We start from the raw sequence: 19,116 nt of genomic DNA, 5'->3' as shown, positions 1-19,116 counted from the left end.
TGAGTTTTAGCCTGGAGGCAAGAAGCAGGAGTCAGAGGTCTGCAAAGGGTCTGTACAGGATGAGACTCCCAGGGTAGTCACCAGAGAGGCACGAGGGATTTGGAGGGATTTGGAGGATAAAAACAAATATGAAGAGTTGTGGAAGACACTGAGAATCTATACAGTTTAATTGCAGGTAATATTACTGATACACTTCTCTTCCAATTTACCAAACCCCACAAGGATTAAGGTTTTCTGTAATTGCCTACTTTCCATTATTATATGACTCAGAAACAGTGGATGAATACTGCTGTTTTATAAATTTATAGTTTCAGGTGTTTTTTTGTTTTAGTTTTTTTTTTCTTTTTGCTTGTGGCTACCTCTGACGAAATTACCAAGCCACAGTAATACAAATGTTGGTCCGCAGCTGTTACTGAATTTTTCAGTGGCTTTGTGAAAATACTTAGTGTTTAAAGATCCTAAACTATGTGTTTTTTTCTCCTCATCTGCAATCTAAATAACTAGTTTATGGTTCTTCTATTTTCCTGATCTTTCTCATTCTACATCACTTTCAAATGCACAGCAATATATACATTACATGGAAATAGACTAATATATGTAGCCAAAAAATAAAAATATTTTCCTTAATTCTGTTAACTTTTTCTAGCAACAAACTCCACAAATATGCACCTTAATAAATTCTTTTTCCCCTCCCTGACCTCAATAACATCAGTAAAACTGTGCTTCATAATTGAGAAAGGCAAGAGCAGGAGATCACACTTTTTCTCTTCTGGTGATTCTATTTCCTTTTCCTTTTTTTTTTTTTTACTTTTTATTAATCCATATATTTTTTGTTCTGGGTTAATGATGAACAATTCCTCAGTAGTGAATATCTGTAGTCTCGCCTTTGTACCAGGCAGTCAAGATGTTCTCTAGGCCATGGAAAATTATGCGCAAGAACACTTATCTGAATGACAGTCAGGAGGCTGAAATATTTGGGAAGTGGGGGGATTATAGGAAATAAACAGATATGGAAATATAAAAATAAAGACCAGGGGAAAGGACTACAGAAAGAAACAAAAAGGGAGGTATTTTGTTACAATGGAAGATGGAAAGTGGAAGGAAGGACAATATTTACTGGTTATGTACCCCCACTGTGGAACAGAACAGTTTACGTCCAATTAGCTGTGTTTTGCCCAAACAGCAGTGACTGATCCACGAGTTAGAGAAAACAGTGTTTGGAAAGATCTGTGCTATCACAGTATTCTTATTTCCTCTGTCTGAGATATCCACAATAACATCTTCCTCCAGCAGCCTCTATGGGCTTCTGTGAATATACACTGATTACTGTGGCAGTCCAACAGGCATGTGAAACAATGTCATAAATGAGATCTTTACACACCATAATTTGAAAAGAAGCAGGACTGTTTCAAGGGTATTTATGATCATATGCAAGAGTCTCAGTTTGGCCCAAATGGACATTGGTATCAAAGGAATTGATTTTGGCTGGATTGGTTTGAATTTCATTTCAGGTAATTTTTTTGCCTTAATTTTAATTATGAATTGCAGTTCAAAACCACTCTGTAGTTACCCATTGAGTCTGGCAAATTTTTATCTCAGGTTCAGGCCAGATTCTTAAAATTCTCACCATTCTTCAAGCCAAACTGCAGCATTTTCAGCCATACACACTGTAGTGGGAGTGTACACAGAGTTGTAGCAGGTTATAACAACTTTGCTGATGATGTACACAAAAATACATGGGGAATTAGGTCACATTCTGCCTTGCCAGTAGTTTTACTGCTAACAGGTTAATTACTGTGCTTCAAATTCTTTTATTTCTAAAGTCTTCAGCTTTGGTTTTGAAATCATGTAAGGATCAGCTTTGCTCAATAAAATGAAATCCTTCACAATCACATATGAGAGTAGAATTATAAGTTGGAGAATGTGCCTTAAATGTGAAATAGAAATATCACACTGCATGACAGTGGATCTGTCATGCATGACCAACAACTGACAGTACATTGTTATCACGGTGACTCTGTATCTAGTGCCAAAGCATTTGTTTAATTTTAAAAGTGTAAACCATTTTCCAACAGAGATATTTTTATTTCCTTTTCAGCTGTCTCTAATCCTTTATTAAAAACAAAACAAAAAAAACCCCTCCTTCTGTCTCCAAAAAAAAAAGAAAAAAGGAACCCCAAACCAAACAACCTGTGTCCTTTACTCTCAGGGATAAGAATGGGAGGTTGAATCAGCTGTCATCTAGTTTTATCAAACTAGTAGCCATCTAGTTTTATCAAACATTTTGGTAACCACACTGACAGATACCAGAAAGTATTTCTAAATCCCAGCAATCATAAATTTTCCATTCCATTTTCCATGGAACGGATCTTAAAATTCATGTTTCCAAAACCACTAGATCAAGTTGCTCAAAGGCTCATCCAATCTGGCTTTGAACACTTCCAGGGATGGGGCATGTAGAGCTTTTCCAGACAACCCATTCCGATGTCTCACAATCCTCAACCATAAAGAATTTTTTCCTATTACATGATCTAAATCTACTCTCTTTCAGTTTAAAGCCATTTCCACTTGTCCTATCACAACATACCCTTGCCAAAAGTCCCTCTCCAGCTTTCTTGTAGGTCCCTTTAGGTACTGGAATGCTGCTATGAGATCTCCCTGGAGTCTTCTCTTCTCCAGGTTCAACAGCCCTAGCTCCTTCAAACCGTTTTCATAGTGGAGGTTCTCTAGCCCTCTGATCTTCTTCGTGGCCCTCCTCTGGACTTACTCCAACAGATTCACATCTTTCTTATGCTGGGAACACCAGAGATGGATGCAGTACTCCAGGTGGGGTCTCATGAGAGTGGAGTAGAGGGGGAGAATCACCTCCCTCCCCTGCTAGTGATATTTCTTTTGATGAAGCCCAGAGTATAGTTGGCTTACTGGGCTCTCAGTGCACACTGCTAACTCATGTTGAGCTTCTTTTCAACCGACACCCCCACATCCTTCACATTGGGGCTGCTCTCAATCCATTTTCTGTCCAGCCTGTACTTGTGCTTGGGATTGCCCCAATGCAGGTGCAGGACCTTTCACTTGGCCTTGTTAAACCTCATGAGGTTCACACAGGTCCACCTCTCACAAGGCTGTCAAGATCCCTCTGGATGGCTTTTACCAGAAGCACTTATTTACTGGAAAGATATAGCCTTGATTATCCTCTTGCCATCTAATTTGAGGGACAGAAACTACAGATAGGTTTCCAGGCACACTATGAACAACAAATAGTCAAAACAAAGAGTTACTAACTTTCAGACTGCATTTTTTGTATGAACTGTTTGTTGACTACCTGAAAATAGCAAACACTTTCACAGAAATTAGCATTAGTATCGAAAGGAGGAAAACTGAAGCATTTCTCAAGAATGTAATTCATACTGCAGGTTTATCCTCCTTTAATGTACAAAAGGATATGTGATGGAAATGGAAGCTACATCTTCTGAGATGGTGAAGTTATCAAAATAAAACTGGAGGCCATTATTGTGGCTTATATAGCAGTATTGTGCCAAAGTGTTCCCATTTTTTAGAAAAGATGGTAAAACCTGGGAGTTATCAAATAAGGTTTTGTTTCCTCACAAAACTAACCTTTTCTTTACATACACACACATATTAATCATGGTTATACATTAAATCTGGAATCAAGTACAATTTGTTTCCAAGCAGACCTTGTCTAGGTATCAGAAGATAGGTGTATTTCATGTTCTGGCTGATACTTTATAGACTATAAAACTGTCTTGCTATGTAGACAAATCACAGCAAAATAAAATTCCAGTCATGGAAGTTATATAAGGATAAGTAATGGTAATGTGGTTTTCCTGGGAGAAGGCAAAAATCATCTGAGGGGAGTCCAGCAAGACAATAAGGGATTGGGAAGGAAGGAACAGAGAGTGAGAGAACAGTATTCATTCCTTCACAGAATCTTGTGGTTTGGGAAGAGACTCTAGAGGCAGTTCTCAGCACTAAATTGTTTTGGTAGCTTAATTCAATAACTATATGAAACCAAATTTAGTCTAACATGTGCCTGTATTGTTACCTTTTAATGTGCATTTCCCACAGTCATAAACGACTTGAAATGAAACTTTCTATAAATGTTTACTAACTGTGATGCGCAACAGTGCAAGAAGAGCTCTAATCTGTCAGGGACTGTGACCACATGATCTTAGAGACAAATGTTAAAGAAAATGGCAAATATGGAAACATAAAACTCCCCAAGCCCTATTTTGTGCAGATATTTTCATTATATCAAAAGTGTTATAAAATTTATCTGTTCAGAAGAAAAAAAGGATATACAGATGATTGTTTAAGAACCATGATGGCTAATATGTCTTAGTTAAGAGTGATGAATATCTTTCTAAATGAGTGTCTGAATGCATTATTATTTAATTTTTACCTACATAAATTAATTTTTTGCCAGAGTTGATAGGACTAAAAAAAAATTTGTAAATGTTCTCCCCAAGTAGGATAAAAAACATTCTCAACTCTAATGTTATAGCCATTGAATGGGGGATCTTATGCTCAACTCATAGAATTGTTTGGCTTGGAAGGGATCCTGAAGACTTCTAAGCCCCTTGCCACGGGGAGAGACACCTTCCACTAGACCAGGTTGCTTAAATCATAGAATCATAGAATCGATTGGGATGGAAAAGACCTCCAAGATCATCGAGTCCAACCCTTGGTCCAACTCTAGTCCATTTACTAGATCATGGCACTCAGCGCCATGTCCAATCTGCATTTAAAAATCTCCAGGGATGGTGAATCCACCACCTCTCTGTGCAGCCCATTCCAATGCCTGAATATTAGTATTATGTTCCTCACAGACAATAACAATAAGATAATGAAACTTGCCGATCTGCTGCAAGCAAGTTGTCAAAATGTGAAACTCTGCAACTGTTCCTTGGAGCTTAAAATAGTGATACAAAGGAGTCTCCAGACAAAATTCTGTAATATACAGTGAGTGCAAGGAAGAAGATGAAGATCACATAAGATACATAGTGAACTCCTCAAATGTATTGTGGAGATTTTAGTCTGAGGGTTTTTTGTTTAACATATAGTAGTTAGCGTGTAGTTTAAAATCAATTATGCTACCAAAATGTTTGACACAGGTACAACATGTGATTTACACCATGTGACTACTGTATTTTATGGAGCTTAGATCAGGTAAAACATGAAGGCAAAAATGTAACCTGATCAATTTCTCCACTGGATATGCTCCTTAAAAAATCTTGAATGAAGAAGAGAGGAAATGATTAATACCGCCTATTGCTAGATACCCTGACAGTGAACCAGGGAGTGGAAAAAGCCCTTAGAATGTGGAGGTAACCAGAAAGAAATATACCAGACAGAGTAAAGCAGGAGAGTATCCAGGTTGCCATGGAAGGTAGGAGCACAACTGTATGAGGAAACTCAAGAAAGACTTCTCTCTAAGCAAAAGACTTTCCTCAAAAAAAGACAAGCACAGAACCTCAGTTCTTGAGTTGGCTGAGACACTAGAAAGGCAGGCAAAAGAAACCGATATGGGGGTTCCATAAGGGGAAGAAGGTCTCTTAGTAAGCATCAAACAATGCTTCTTTGTAAATCAGAAAAGATATATAGAAAATATTCAACTAGATGATACATAATACTTGTGTGACAAGAAATCAGTGGCTCTTCCATGTGTCCAAAACTGTACAGGAAAACTGCAATACCAGTATCATTATAAGCCACCAGGCTCTATACCCACATACTACAATCTGGTGAATCATCTAGGACAAAAATCATCTTTCTCTTATGGGAATGAATATAATGAAAAAATCCAGACATATGCTTAAGAAAAATAAATATATCTGATCCCTTAATTTCAACAGCTTTATTCTGGATTTACATTGAAGTAGTTCAGAATGGTGACATTTGAATATCCTTCTGTAAATCAAAAGGTCTTTTCTTATATAAAGGATATATATAAGGATATAAAAGATCCTTACTGTTATTTTAGGAATTTCTTTGGTTTGTGACTTTTTGTTCCCTTACAGAAAATAAATCTTATTTTCTTCACAGTATATGCAGAAAGTGAGTGAACACAATAGTGAATATTACTGAAGTATTAGGAAGATTTGTCAGAAATCAAGGAAAGTGTAGTCAACATAGTCAGCACTGGTGTAGTGGATATACAACTGGTTGTGTGATGTACAACTGCTCTTTCCACTCATCTCTGACCAGACTGGAGCTGAGTCCAGTTCTGTGCTCAGTTATAGGGGAATCTCCTTTGTATCAGGTGCACTTCCTATATCAGTTTATGTCTTGGTTTGAGCTAACAAACTGCCAACTCCCCCAAGTACAGAGAGAAAGGTCTCTTTCCACCCACCAAAAAAAGGAAGAAGAAGGAGAGGGGGGAAAAAAACTTCAAACTACGTTTATGTTAACACCACAAGTATTTTTACAGAAAGAAAGAGAAAATTAGAAGAAAGTACAATACACGCTCACACAATTTAGAAACAACAAGAAACAATTCCCCACTTCTTAACAAACGCACAAATTCTACTATCTTAACTACACATTACTTTAAAAGACTTATTTCCCAGGGAGACAAACCCGAGCAGAAAGAAGAGAACTGGAACAACACATTTTACTTCCCTGAGATAACTGGTGAGCCAGTGGTGGGCCTGGCCCTCTCCACCCCCCCTGGGACAGCATTGTGTGTCCTCCCAAGAGGAAGGCTGAGAAGCCACTGCCTAAGCCACTCCTACCCAGGCTTTTACTCCTTTGGAGAATGATGTCATAATATGGTATAGAATACAATATTATTGGCTAGAAACTGTCAGCTGTTAGCTCAGCCTAGCTCAAGTCAGCTGACAGCTCCAGGCCTACCCCTAGATTTAAAGCCTAAATTTAGGCTCACTTAGGTAACCCTATAACAGTTTAACATGGAGATTATTGCAGAGTGGGTCAGGAGTACAAGAATATTTTCATGGATTCACATTATTTGGTATTTTCATTTTTATTGTAAATTCATTTGCAAAGCACAGTTTTGGAAAAAAAAATCATTACAGCTTGTCTTCACAAGCCATACTCCGCACACTGACAGTTCTGTCTGTCTCATGTCTCCATTTTGCTGGTTTAAACCTTGAGTTGCTCAATCCAAAATAACTAAACTACATCAGTAAATTTCATATAAATGAGAACAGAATTAAATTTAACTTAAGTCTTCTGACAGTTTGAAAGAGGGGAAGAAAAACATGTGATGTAATTTTTGAGAATATTCTTTTCCTTTTACATAAACTGACATCATCACATTGTACTTGATTAATCTTTTGTGAACTGTGCTTTTGTGTTCCATTCAGTGCTTCTAAGACGGCTTCTCTGATGAGCACATAAAGTTTCAGAGATCTGTTTTTGTAATCCTAAGTGTTTAGTCTTTCAGCTCGGGTTCCCACTGTGATTTTAATTTATTAATCTGATGTTCAATGAAATGCTGTAGAAACTCTAAACCCATCACTTCTTCCTACAACAGTCCATGACAGTCTGGTGTACTTGTCAACCCAAGTTAAATGACACTCCTTCAAGGTATACAATATTACTAATGAATTGGATAATCAATCACATCTGTGTGGTTTGACAGTAGTACCTTGAATACACTGAATTTAAAACAGATTTTTAAGAGGCAAAACCCATTACTCTTGCACTAAGGAAGAAAAAGTACTGTATGAACACCAAGAATTCACAGTCAGACTACAAAATTAAAGAACACCTTAAGAAATGGTTGGGCCACTGGAAAGCTTTTTCAATGCCTTACTATAAAATGTTCCCATGGGAAGCATAAATAATGGACATTACTTTAAATGACAGAAAAATACCTTTACAACAGGTGCAGAAAAGGCAGGGAGGCATTAAGTAGATTTACTCATGTTTCTTTATATACAAAAGCTACTATTTTGTTTCTAAAACGCATCAGAACATTGATAAGCATAGACTGTGCCTGCAGCCACAATAATTAATTTTAATTAGGAGTAATTCTAAAACTTATCACTTAGTTTTACAGGAAATTGTTGGGGTTTAGTTTTGCCTTGAAATCCCTGCATCACTTGTGCCTGTCTCACTGCCATAAACAGCTCCAAGACCAACTGATCCCCAGAATCTGAATATTGATCTTAATATCTTTGTTATTTTCTGCTTCACAAGCTTTGCCTAATCCTCTACAGGAAAATGTCTTAGTGACTTCTTTACCTGACTGTGTATATGCAAATTGAAATATTTGCCCAAGTTTTGCCTAAAAATCAGGTTGAAGAGTAAGTTCAACAGTTTTTCCAAAATACATTTCACTGGTAAAATAGTTCTGGGGAGAGACGATGAGGGTAGAGAAGGGGCATATCTCAAGACAGAAAAAATACAGCCTAATCATATTGGAAATAAATTCTGCCTACTACCTGCAGAAAGATACTTTAATGGAAAATGGAGTACTGTACATCAGCTTTTTATATATATACATGTCTTGCTCAGACAAAATGCAATACTTCAAAAATTTGCCAAAAATTTTTCAGTTTTGTAGAAAAAAATTTCCATTTAAAGTACAACATTCCTTGTTTTACTTTTTAAAACTTAACTATACTTTTCCCCCACTTCAGGACAAATTTACATCTTGCAGTTATTAATTGAATAAATGCAGAGAATTAGAAAAAATCCCTTTTATTAACTTATGGTTACAGAATTGCTATGCTAATTAATCTTTAAATATACAAATAAGTTATGTTCACTTGTTTAGCATTTTGGTACAGGTGGTTCGGGATTTTGATGTTAATTTTTTTAAATTACTTATTTGCCCTCATAACTGCATTATGGAAATGAATGTAAAATACTTCTTTTTGATTACTTTTCCTCTTCCGGCCTCCTCTTTTCTTATTGTAAACATCCAAAAATGTATGACAACAAGTCTGCCAGCAAAAAGCAGGTTCTGGAGAATATTTTCTTTCTCTGCAGAATATATAGCCTGAACTGCAAAACAGAATTGTCCTTCCACTTCTATCAGAATTCTAATCCTTACCTAAAGTCGAATCATCTCTAGAGTAAAGGTGGGATTCAGCCCACGAATTTAATACATGTCTTCAGGAAGGTAGGTAACCATTCACCAAAAACTGGCCTGAAATCTCCACTTTTTTTTTTGCAATATCTTATGGAAGTCATTTCCATCTGATTGATTTTCTTACAGGGAAAGTTTCCATTTTGTGATGCTTATTCTCTAAACAATCTAGTTTACCCTCACCCACTTCCTTTTTAACATCATGTCAGTTTAGACTGATTGTCTTTTGCACTCAGCAGGAACAATTTCTAAAACTCTTTCTACATGACAAGAGAAATGATTTTACAAGTGACTGGAATATTAGTTTCAACCATTAAGTTGATATGTGCTTCCTAAAAAGAATTTGATTGAGGGAATATTGCTTTTGTATTTAATATTTTTATGCAGGTCTGACAACAGGCAAGCAATTGACAATATAAACGGTGATAGCACCCTCAACTGAATTAAGATACATCATGCCTGGTTTGTCACCATTTATGATTTACAAACACATCTTTGTACCTGTAGAAAGAAAAATAGATATTAGCTAAGGCTGACTTAGATGCAAGACAAAATTCCTGTTGCCATGAAAACAATAAAAGATATTTCTGCTCTGTTCTGAATTAATGATTCTAAAGTTAGAATAATCCTACTGGAGTCAGTTATACTCTCTACTGTTTGGAGCCAACTAAATCAAAACAGGATGCGCTCATTAGTTTATAAAAATCTTTTGTGGACATACACAGTATTCCAGAAGGATGACATCTCAGTAATACGTTTTCAGTATCAGATAAATAAAGACATAATAACATCCATAGGTTTATTTCAAAGATCCAGAAGCATAATATTGGTTTTGCCATGTGCAACTGCTGATATGAACAGGAATTTTGAATATGTACAGGATCATAACTCTGAAAACAAAGTTGTGGAATTCTTTATTCTTCAGGCATACACAATTTTACATGGGCATACTGTTAAGTGAAGCTAAAAGACACAGCTCATACAAGATTGTCTTCATAATACTAGGTCAGAAAAAGGAACTATGACTTTTGCTTAGGAGAAACACACTTTATTGATGAATTTTCTTTGTCTCATTGTGAGCATTATGGTCTTTTATTGTCTTCTGCTCTAGTATCAGCATCATGCCCACAGCTCTGTTGCTAACATTGTAGAGATGGCATAACCCCTGTATGGGCCATTGACTTGAGACTTGGACTTGATGATCCTTGTGGGTCCCTTCCAACTCAGAATAGTCTGTGATTCTGTGATTCTGTGATATGTTTGTAGGTAAGTAATCTGCCTGTTTACAGTGCCATTAGGAAACAGCTGATTCCACCAGTTCACAGGCTCATTTAAAGCTTTCTCTGCTTTGGACCTGCTAAGTATTTGATATTCAACATCACACAAGCAATTTCCTGCGGCCTCATTACACAGATTGTTGGGTTACTAAGGAACATCTCGTAAGAGCCCTGCAGTCACCTTGATCTCAGTGCTGGTGGTTATCTGTCTTAAATCTCTGCTTTGCGTTATACTGCAGCACTGACCAAATCTTATGTCTGTCTCTTGGCATGAACAATTATGGCTGTAGATGGAAAGTTGCACTAGTTGCTTTCAGACTCTTTGCCATATTACTACAGATGAAACATCATCATTCAACTTAAACAAAAAAAGAGAAAGGAAAAAGCATAACGAGATCATTTGGAAAACCAGACTTTTTTTTTCTGTCCTATGCCAGAAAAAACAGGTTCTGTTTTGTGTTCTTTTCATTGTCAGTGGCTCATGCTTTTTCAGTACACGTGCAAGAAAACTGCTTCATTGTCCAGATGACTAGGAACTGCCTTTCTGAAAACCCAGACCTTACCCTGGAAATGGTCAAGATCAGATTGGATGGAGGGCCTAAGTAACCTGATCTAGTTAAAGATTTCCCTGGTCATTGCAGAGAGGTTGGACTAGATGATCTTTAATGGTCCCTTCCAACCCAAACTATTCTGTGATTCTCCATGTTCCACATGATGTCTTGTGTCTGTGGGCAGCTACTGTGAACTCAGCAGTATCAGTGAATGACACTTAGCCCCAGAAACTACTATATGTTGCCTCTGTGTTGCCTGTAATTACAGACTGAATTTCAGAGAGGGAAAAAAGAGACCCAGATCATGAATATAAAGAAGGATCCACATCAAAATTCCCCAAAGATTTAAAGCCACCCACCTTTACCTGTCTTATTCCATAAGATTCCAACACCTACAGATATGGTTCTACAGTACTATTACTCTAACAGGTGGCATGGAAGAATAAATGCTTTCCATCCATGATCAATACTCAAATTCCATCCACTTCATTCAAGGTGATTAAGTAATGGGAAAGGGAAAATGGAATTGTGGCCCATGGTCTGTTGAGAGCTCATGGCAACCTGTCCTGGTTCAGTACCACTGGGTGCTATTCCTGCCTTGAGGGTCAAGTAACTGTTGCAACACTTTTGCCAGTGGTCCCAGGCAAGGGGCTCCTATGCAAACCCAGATCTTTCCCACTCCCGATGAATGGGACTTCCACACAGAAATGCCTTTTGGCAGTGCAGAGAGATCCCAGATGGTCTGTGAGAAAGGCAAAGATTCCCTTCTCACCTTCTGCTTGAGTGCCAGGTACCCACAACTTGGTAAATGGGACTTAATTAGCAGGGATGCCCTTGAATTTTGACTAGTTCATTTACAATAAATTCAGACTCAAAATATAAGAAAATCAACTACTTTTAGCTTGTCAATTTTGCTAGCAGGTTGTACTGTTAGAAGCCACAAACATTTGCTTCTTATATTCAGTCATGGGCTCAGTAACCTGGCAGAGAGAGGGATAAGAAGGACAAATTGGATAATGTTTGCTGTAGCTCAGGGTAGGTGTATGCCCATTTCAGAGATTGACATGCAACATACAGAATACCTGCAGTTACCTCTTATCTCAATAGCGATGGATGCTACTGAATTAAACCATACAAAACCAAGGAGCACCTAAACTTTAAGGTTAGAGGTAGCATCTGCAGCAGAGCTGTTTATAAAACACTAGAAGAAATCCACTGAGGTTTCTTCAGCTGAAAATTAAAGACACAATAGCAGTATAACATGTTTCTGAAGCATTTAAATATTTTAAAAGGTAATAAAAGCAACACCTAAAAATTTTCAAAAATTCATAAATTATAAAGCCATGTGATAGCCAGACTTCAAAATTTCCTTCTTCTTATTCCTGCTCTGGTCCCACAGATGAGCACTAGATGATGCATGTTGAAGCTGCCATTCACAAAGCTGAGGGAATATAAAGGATTGAGTTCAGTGACAGGACTTACCTCAGCAGGGAATAGAACAAAAGATCGAAACTTTTATTGGCTGACTGATGTGAAAAACTTCTTCTCTCAAAAGACAAGTATTATCCAAGAAATTGGATTAAACTTCAAAAATAATTATAAAAAAGAAAAATGCGAGCCATGCTTTTCAACAATATAAAAGTATTCTGCATGAAGAATGTTGCACCACAGGATCTCCTCAGTGCCACAGAGGCAGAGTGACAGCAGAAAGAAGGGAAGGAAAGAAACAATTTTTTTACCAAAACAGAGACTATTTCCTGCATTTTCCCTTCCCAAAACCTCCTCTGTTTGCAACGACCCTTACCTGAAGAACGTGTGAGCCTTTCCCAACCTCTCAAGCCTACTTGCTTTTTTAAAAGCACACTCAGATCTCTGAGACCTCTCTCCTCCCTTTGACTTATCAGTGACACCATTCCTGGCTTTAAGCCATTTCTGTCATGGCATTTCTACATGAAAAAATAAGTTTCACACTCTAAAAGCCCAGTAAAGGGCCAGCAGTATTTATTGTGTCCTGTGGGCCAGAGCTGACTTATTATAGAAAAACAGTTGTCTTTCAGCCTTACTCTATCTGGTGCAAAGTGAATTATTCTTCATCAGCTTCATGGTCTTCAACCTTGAAAAAGTGAATTTGTCTGGTCTTTATGCAAATTAAATTAATGTCACCCGCAGGTGAAAGGTTTCATGTGACAGGGCTTTTAAATTTAATCTTTTTTCTTCAAATTGTCTGTTATCCTCTACTTAAAAACACACATTGAATATTAAGTATGGGCTTACTGCAGCTATTAATCATTCCAGCTAAATAAAACCACCAGGAAGCCATGAATAGCTGCAAATAAAATAATAGCTTTGTTACCTGCTATCTCTTCATTCCATGAAGACTGGATGCAGAGTGAAAGAGAAAATAAGAGCTGTCACATAGTTTAGGAAAAATTTTGCTAGTTTTGTGTTAAGGTGAGATACAAAAACATGATCCCTATACATGGTCTGTTATTGCTTAATGACATTTTGCATCCTCTGCTACACACAGCTTACCTGCTGCTGGGTTCTATTCTCTGAAGGTTGTTTTATTTAGTAAGTGTTTCACATAAAATGCATATAAGGCTTTCTTTTCTCAAATAAATTACGAAAAGGACCACAGTAGGTTTTCTCACCTGGCAAGTCTTACAATCTTCAACTATTATGCATGCAGTCAATACAACTTATGCTACCACTTGCAATTGGGCACTTATATCTGAAACAAATGTGGCAGAGGTGGAAATTGCACCCTGACTTACTTTGATAGAATTCTTCACCCATTCTTAAAGTTAGGTACTAAAAAGTACTGAAGACATTTTACTCAGTGTTCAAGAGCAGAAAGTATTCATGGGCCCCATTCCCTGTGAAGACAAACTTCTTTAATATGTAGCTACCATTATTCAAGTGTCCCTGTATATGCCAAGGGGGCCGGAACTAAATGATCTTTAAGGTCCCTTCCAACCTAAATCACCATCATTCTATGATCTCCCTTTATTTTTGGGGAATGTTTTGCTCTGTGCTTTGTCCTTTCTATTCCCTCCTTCCTATAATTTTCCTTTCTCATTTAAATTTTCTCCTTTACTATGATACTTGCTTCATTCTTCTTACCTTTACTATTCATAACTATTCTTCTCAGGCCAGTGAAAAATTTAGGGTTTGTATTACTAGGCAGAGTAACAAACCCTTGTGACTTTTCCATGCAGAGCATTAATTAGGTCATTGGCTTCTTGTGTTGTTTTGGGGGTTTTGATTGGGTTTTTTTGGTTTGTTTTTTTTTTCTTTTGGATGTATGAGGTAGGTAAGACTTCATTGCTGTTTCTTCACCATAAAGATAGAAAGTTGCTATGGAATTTAAGACCAGGAAGATCAATCTAAGATGGACATTGCAACTCACAGCTCAAAAATAGTTTTCTCCTGGACCTTTGCAATTTCCTACCTGCTTGTTTCCCTTTACAGTGTCTGTCTTTTCCCAGATTCATATGTATATTCCTACCTGAATCTAAGAGGAAATGGATCTCTTTAACACTATTGCTTGCAACATTAATTTTCCTAACTTTTTTGGGGTTTTCTACTTCTGATGAAAATAGATTTTGTGGACTCAAGAACCAGCAAACAGTCCAACACTTCTCATGCTTCTCCTAAACCAAAGTCACTGTCTTAGCTCACCTACTCACTCATGTACCAATCTTTCATCTATGTAACTGTCATCCTGCTCCACTGATTAGGCTATGTTAGCCCAGAAAAGAAGAGGGTGTCAGTATTGGAATGCTAACTTCATTCGATCAGTCAGAGAATTACACTGTAATGGTCCTCTAATTACAGAGCTGTCATGCTGTATTGAGTCCTTTCTGTATGTGCTGTCAACTGTTTACGCTGCTCTGCATGCCCCAGAATTCATATTTCCAAATAAGCTACAGTGGTAGCTGACAACAGTCATGACAAACATAATGAACAGTGTACGTTTGTGCAAAAGAAGTGGAAGGACTTTGATGAAGAGATTGAAATTTAAGAGAAAGCCAATGTTATCACCACAGAAGTTTTAATCAATGTATATTTTTCCATAAATCAGTTCATTCTTTTTTTTCTGCTTTTTTCCACAGTGGTTATGTATTTGATTATGATTACTACAGAGATGATTTCTACAATCGGTATGTGTTGCTATATTTTTGTACATCCTACTCCTTTTCTACTTTTTGTTTATAAAGTAATCCCATCATTTAGTCAAACAGGTTAGTTGTGATTTTACATATTAATTTCATTATTTCTATTGTGTATCAGAAGACTATTTGAATATCTCAAAACCAGAGATGATTACCACCAGCAAATGTGTGCTTATTAAATAGCTCTTTTAGTGTTATTATTGTCTAAGAGCTTTTGGTACATTTCCTGTGCTGAACAGTTTAATGACAGTTTAACTGCTCAGTGTTTCCTCCTATAGAGTTCTTCTAGGCTTACCTCCACTGCAACACATAGCAACTGTAAAATTCTTCAGTATGACATTCATATTTTTGTCTTTTCACTCATGTGTATGAAAAGATATAGAATATCTTCTGAAAAACATTCCAGTAACTTTTAAAAGTCTAGAAGGACCTTGAGGGAAGCAAAAGCACAAGTTGAACAGCAGGTGTATTTCTATAGGAGGAAAAAATCTGGATACCTGAGAAACTGGGGAGTCTGCCTTGAGTACATGTACACAGCGCTTGCTCAGCACTGTGAAAATTTATTTATTCAGATGTTGCAGAATCCCCACAAGAAACGGATAGCATGAATGGTCACAGATGACCAACTGAAAGAGAGCTGTTAACTATTGTATATTGAAAATGCTACATTGCATACTTTCACAAATAAGCCTGGATTTCTTAGTATGGAAAAATTTTTCATTTAAGGTTTTAATTTTTAATATTGTAATAAACTAACATTTAAATATAAAATAGTTAATAAAGAAATAATGTAGAATTATTTTTGGCCAAAATCCTGTATACTTTTAACATAAGAACTGTGTATTTTTGCTTAACTTCCTGAGATTTCTCTAACTTTTAGATAAGGGGTATTGCTTTGGCAAGTAAAGGTGGACAGGGAAAAGAACACAACTTTTGCAAGTAGGTAGGATATATCTCTTCAAATTGACAAGTAACCAAACAGCATTCAATATTCAAGACTCGGAAGCAAATCATCCAAGATGAAAAAGATACACCATACAAAGGATTTTTATGGTCTAGAAACAAAGACTTATATAGTGAGAAGGCATGGAACGGTGAGATTTAACATGAATGTATACGGACCTTTGAAAATATAGTATTTTTGCTTTTGTAATTCCATTGGAAGTACTTATGGAGGATTATCCCCAGTACTTCTCCAGGGCTGAATAAAAAGGAACATCATGTGACATTGATCATCTTCGATGCTGAGTGAATTTCTTTGAATCACAGCTCATGATCCAGAAGTGCTGTGTCTCTGTTTAGCACAGGTCAAGTGAGTCAGAAGGGAACAAAGTATTGCTCCACCAATTTCTTCTAATCTGAGATTTCTTTAATGTAAAGCAATGCACAGTAGCAGGAAAACAGTGTGCACTCAGAACTGAAGTTAGTATGTGCTATATAGCTTTCAGCTTAGGAACATGGTAGGGAAAATGTAGAAACAATATTTTCGGTTTTGTTTTTTCCTGGAGTTGATTTAATTTGAGCCACCAGCTTTGGTTTTGCAGGTAAATCACTACGCTCCCTTTGTCCAAAGCTAAAAATAGTGAAATATAAACATATGGAGTAAAAGCAATTGATGAAGTTTAATCCTGCTCAGTCCAGCCTTTACAGTAGGAGCAGCTCCTGTCCTGTAAAAAGTTACCTCCCATATGCTTTTATTTAATTTTAGATTACTGCTCTGAGTTTCATCAGTGGAATTGCATGTTTTTAAACAGAGTAGAGTTTCTTATCTATACTATGAGAATATTAAAGTTGCATGTCTAGTGTTTTCCCTAATTCTGTTTTATGGGTAGAAAAAATTACCAACTATAATGGTTACATTTTTACAACAAAAGAAATATTTATGGGACGTTAAAAGTTGTTTCTGTGGAACCTGGTGTCTGTCTGGTGAATGTTATGGAAGACCATTGAGAGAGAAACGTACCCATAAATCTATTCAATGGTATAATTTTCTAATTTGGAAATCTTTCAGGATTAAGGTAGCAGAACCTTTATGGAAGAAAAGGTAAAATATGAGGTTGGCCTCACAAGGCTGGACATGCTGATCTTCTCACAATAAAAACCATAGGAGGTTAACAGTGTTTGTTGGATACAAGTTAATGGAGGGGAAAGTTAAAAGCTCTGTATAATAGTAATGGAAAATACAATGGAGAATTCAATGTATCAACTATTGACATGCCTATAGGAAATATAAATTAAGATTTATAATCATAATTCTTTGAATTTTTGAGCTTTTGAACTTCCTGAATTTCTGTGTTTTACCCCAAGCCAATATTCATTAATTGGACTAAAGCAGGGTGGGGTCAAAAAAGGGTGACAAGAATGGTTAGTGCTATAAAATAAAATCTCTGTGAAGACAGATTGGCAAGATTGGGACTGTACAGTTTAGAAGAGTGGCTGAAAAAAAAGGCATAATTATGTGCATATTAGTGATTATTGGGGCAAAGAATTGCTTTAAAACTGAGTATTTCTGTTTACCATTTCTCATATTACAAGCACAAGGAAAACAGGCAGGGTACTTCAAACTGATAAATGGAAGCACTCTGTTTTAAAAGAAAACACATTATTGAAATACATAGAACTTCGTAAAACAAAATATCAAGCATAAAATCTGCATAATTTCAAAAATAAATGTAGAAATAGATAGCTTACAGTCAATTAGATAGCAATTCTTATATATATTTGAAGAAGAGGAAGCATAGAAAAAGCTTTGAGACCTAGAAAAAAATCACCTTTGGAGGAATAATCCCATAATGAAATTTTGCATGAATAGCTTACAGTTCTTCTGAAACATTTTTTTCCAATAATGTCAAGGAGAAGATTATGATCCACCTGCAGATCATCCAATATGATAAGTGATGAGTGATAGTAAACACTAATATTTTGATGACAAGTAAAAAAATAATGTTTTAGTGTTCATACACAATTACTTAGTTATGCTCACAATGGCTAGAAACTGCTTATTTGTGAGAATATTTGAGGCCACGGAATTCATGTTCAGTGGGAGTGACAGGACCTCTGTGACACATTTTGTAGACTACTGTGGAAAAGGAGGGAGATGGTTACATTTTCTGTAGGATTACAGTACAAACAGAAGTAAGGATACTGGGATTTAAGTACTAGGTGTTTATTTGACAGAAAATGCATTAGAAGACTTTAGTTTCATTCTGCTTCCTGTTCAGCTCACTGTTAGTGAGTGAATGACTGTTTCTTGTGTGCCTGTTTTCAAGTGTGTATCTATCAGCTCAACTGGGTGATGATAGTCAGGACTGTGAAAATGAAACGTGCACCTATAAATTTCCATAATCACTAGTTGTAAGTAAATTTCAGAATATTTTACAAGAATGTTTTTTATCCCTCTGTTTCAGACTTTCTTCTCCTGACCTTTCATATTCAGAACTCCTAGCTTTTATGTTCTAAATGTATGTGTAGCTTTGATTACCTTTCCTACTGCTTTTATTTTCTTCTACATAGGCTAGTTACCTGCTATTGATAACTGTATTTTTAGGATTGGGCTATTCTCAAACAATAGCTCACTTTTGTTGTACAGGATCTTTCACTGAGTGTAGTGGTAAATCTCTGAATATCCATGTGCTAGTGGTTTTGATTTGAACAACACCTTTTTTTTTTAAATTAAGTATGTTTTTCTTGTTTCTACACTGATTCGTTCTCCAGTAAAGAGAACATATGCAAAGACTTGCTATTTTACAAACTGCAAGACACTTGTTTATGGTGATGGTTGTCTTCAGAAAAGTTCTTTTTTTATTTTTTACATCTTTAAGGATAGCAGATAAAAAACTAGAATTTAAGTCATGTGTGTAATAAAGGAGCTGAAATGTCACAAAAAAATGTACTGTTAGTTTTGTGCAATGAAACAATGTGGATCTGTGGAAAGCAGGTTATGGATTTTCCATCCTGCAAATAACAGAGTCCCATCATGCATCCTTCATTTAAATCACACAAAAAATCTGATCTATGCACTGGTCTGTGACAGA

The 19,116-nt window shown here is 36.5% G+C and overlaps 1 protein-coding gene across 3 annotated transcripts in view; it reads left to right on the top strand.

The window, feature by feature from the left end:
• RALYL (RALY RNA binding protein like) overlaps window positions 1–19,116 on the top strand; it is a 370,788-nt gene that overhangs the window by 318,325 nt on the left and 33,347 nt on the right. For all 3 annotated transcript variants that reach the window (XM_071554274.1, XM_071554273.1, XM_071554275.1), the window contains exon 6: window positions 15,023–15,070. In XM_071554274.1, coding sequence (XP_071410375.1) covers window positions 15,023–15,070 — 48 coding nt within the window. The remainder of the gene's footprint in view (window positions 1–15,022; window positions 15,071–19,116) is intronic.

The sequence above is a fragment of the Pithys albifrons genome, chromosome 4, assembly GCF_047495875.1.
Source record: "Pithys albifrons albifrons isolate INPA30051 chromosome 4, PitAlb_v1, whole genome shotgun sequence".
Taxonomy (NCBI): Eukaryota; Metazoa; Chordata; class Aves; order Passeriformes; family Thamnophilidae; genus Pithys; species Pithys albifrons.
Note: the sequence above shows the minus strand (reverse complement) of the source record. Positions and strands in the feature narration are given on the sequence as shown.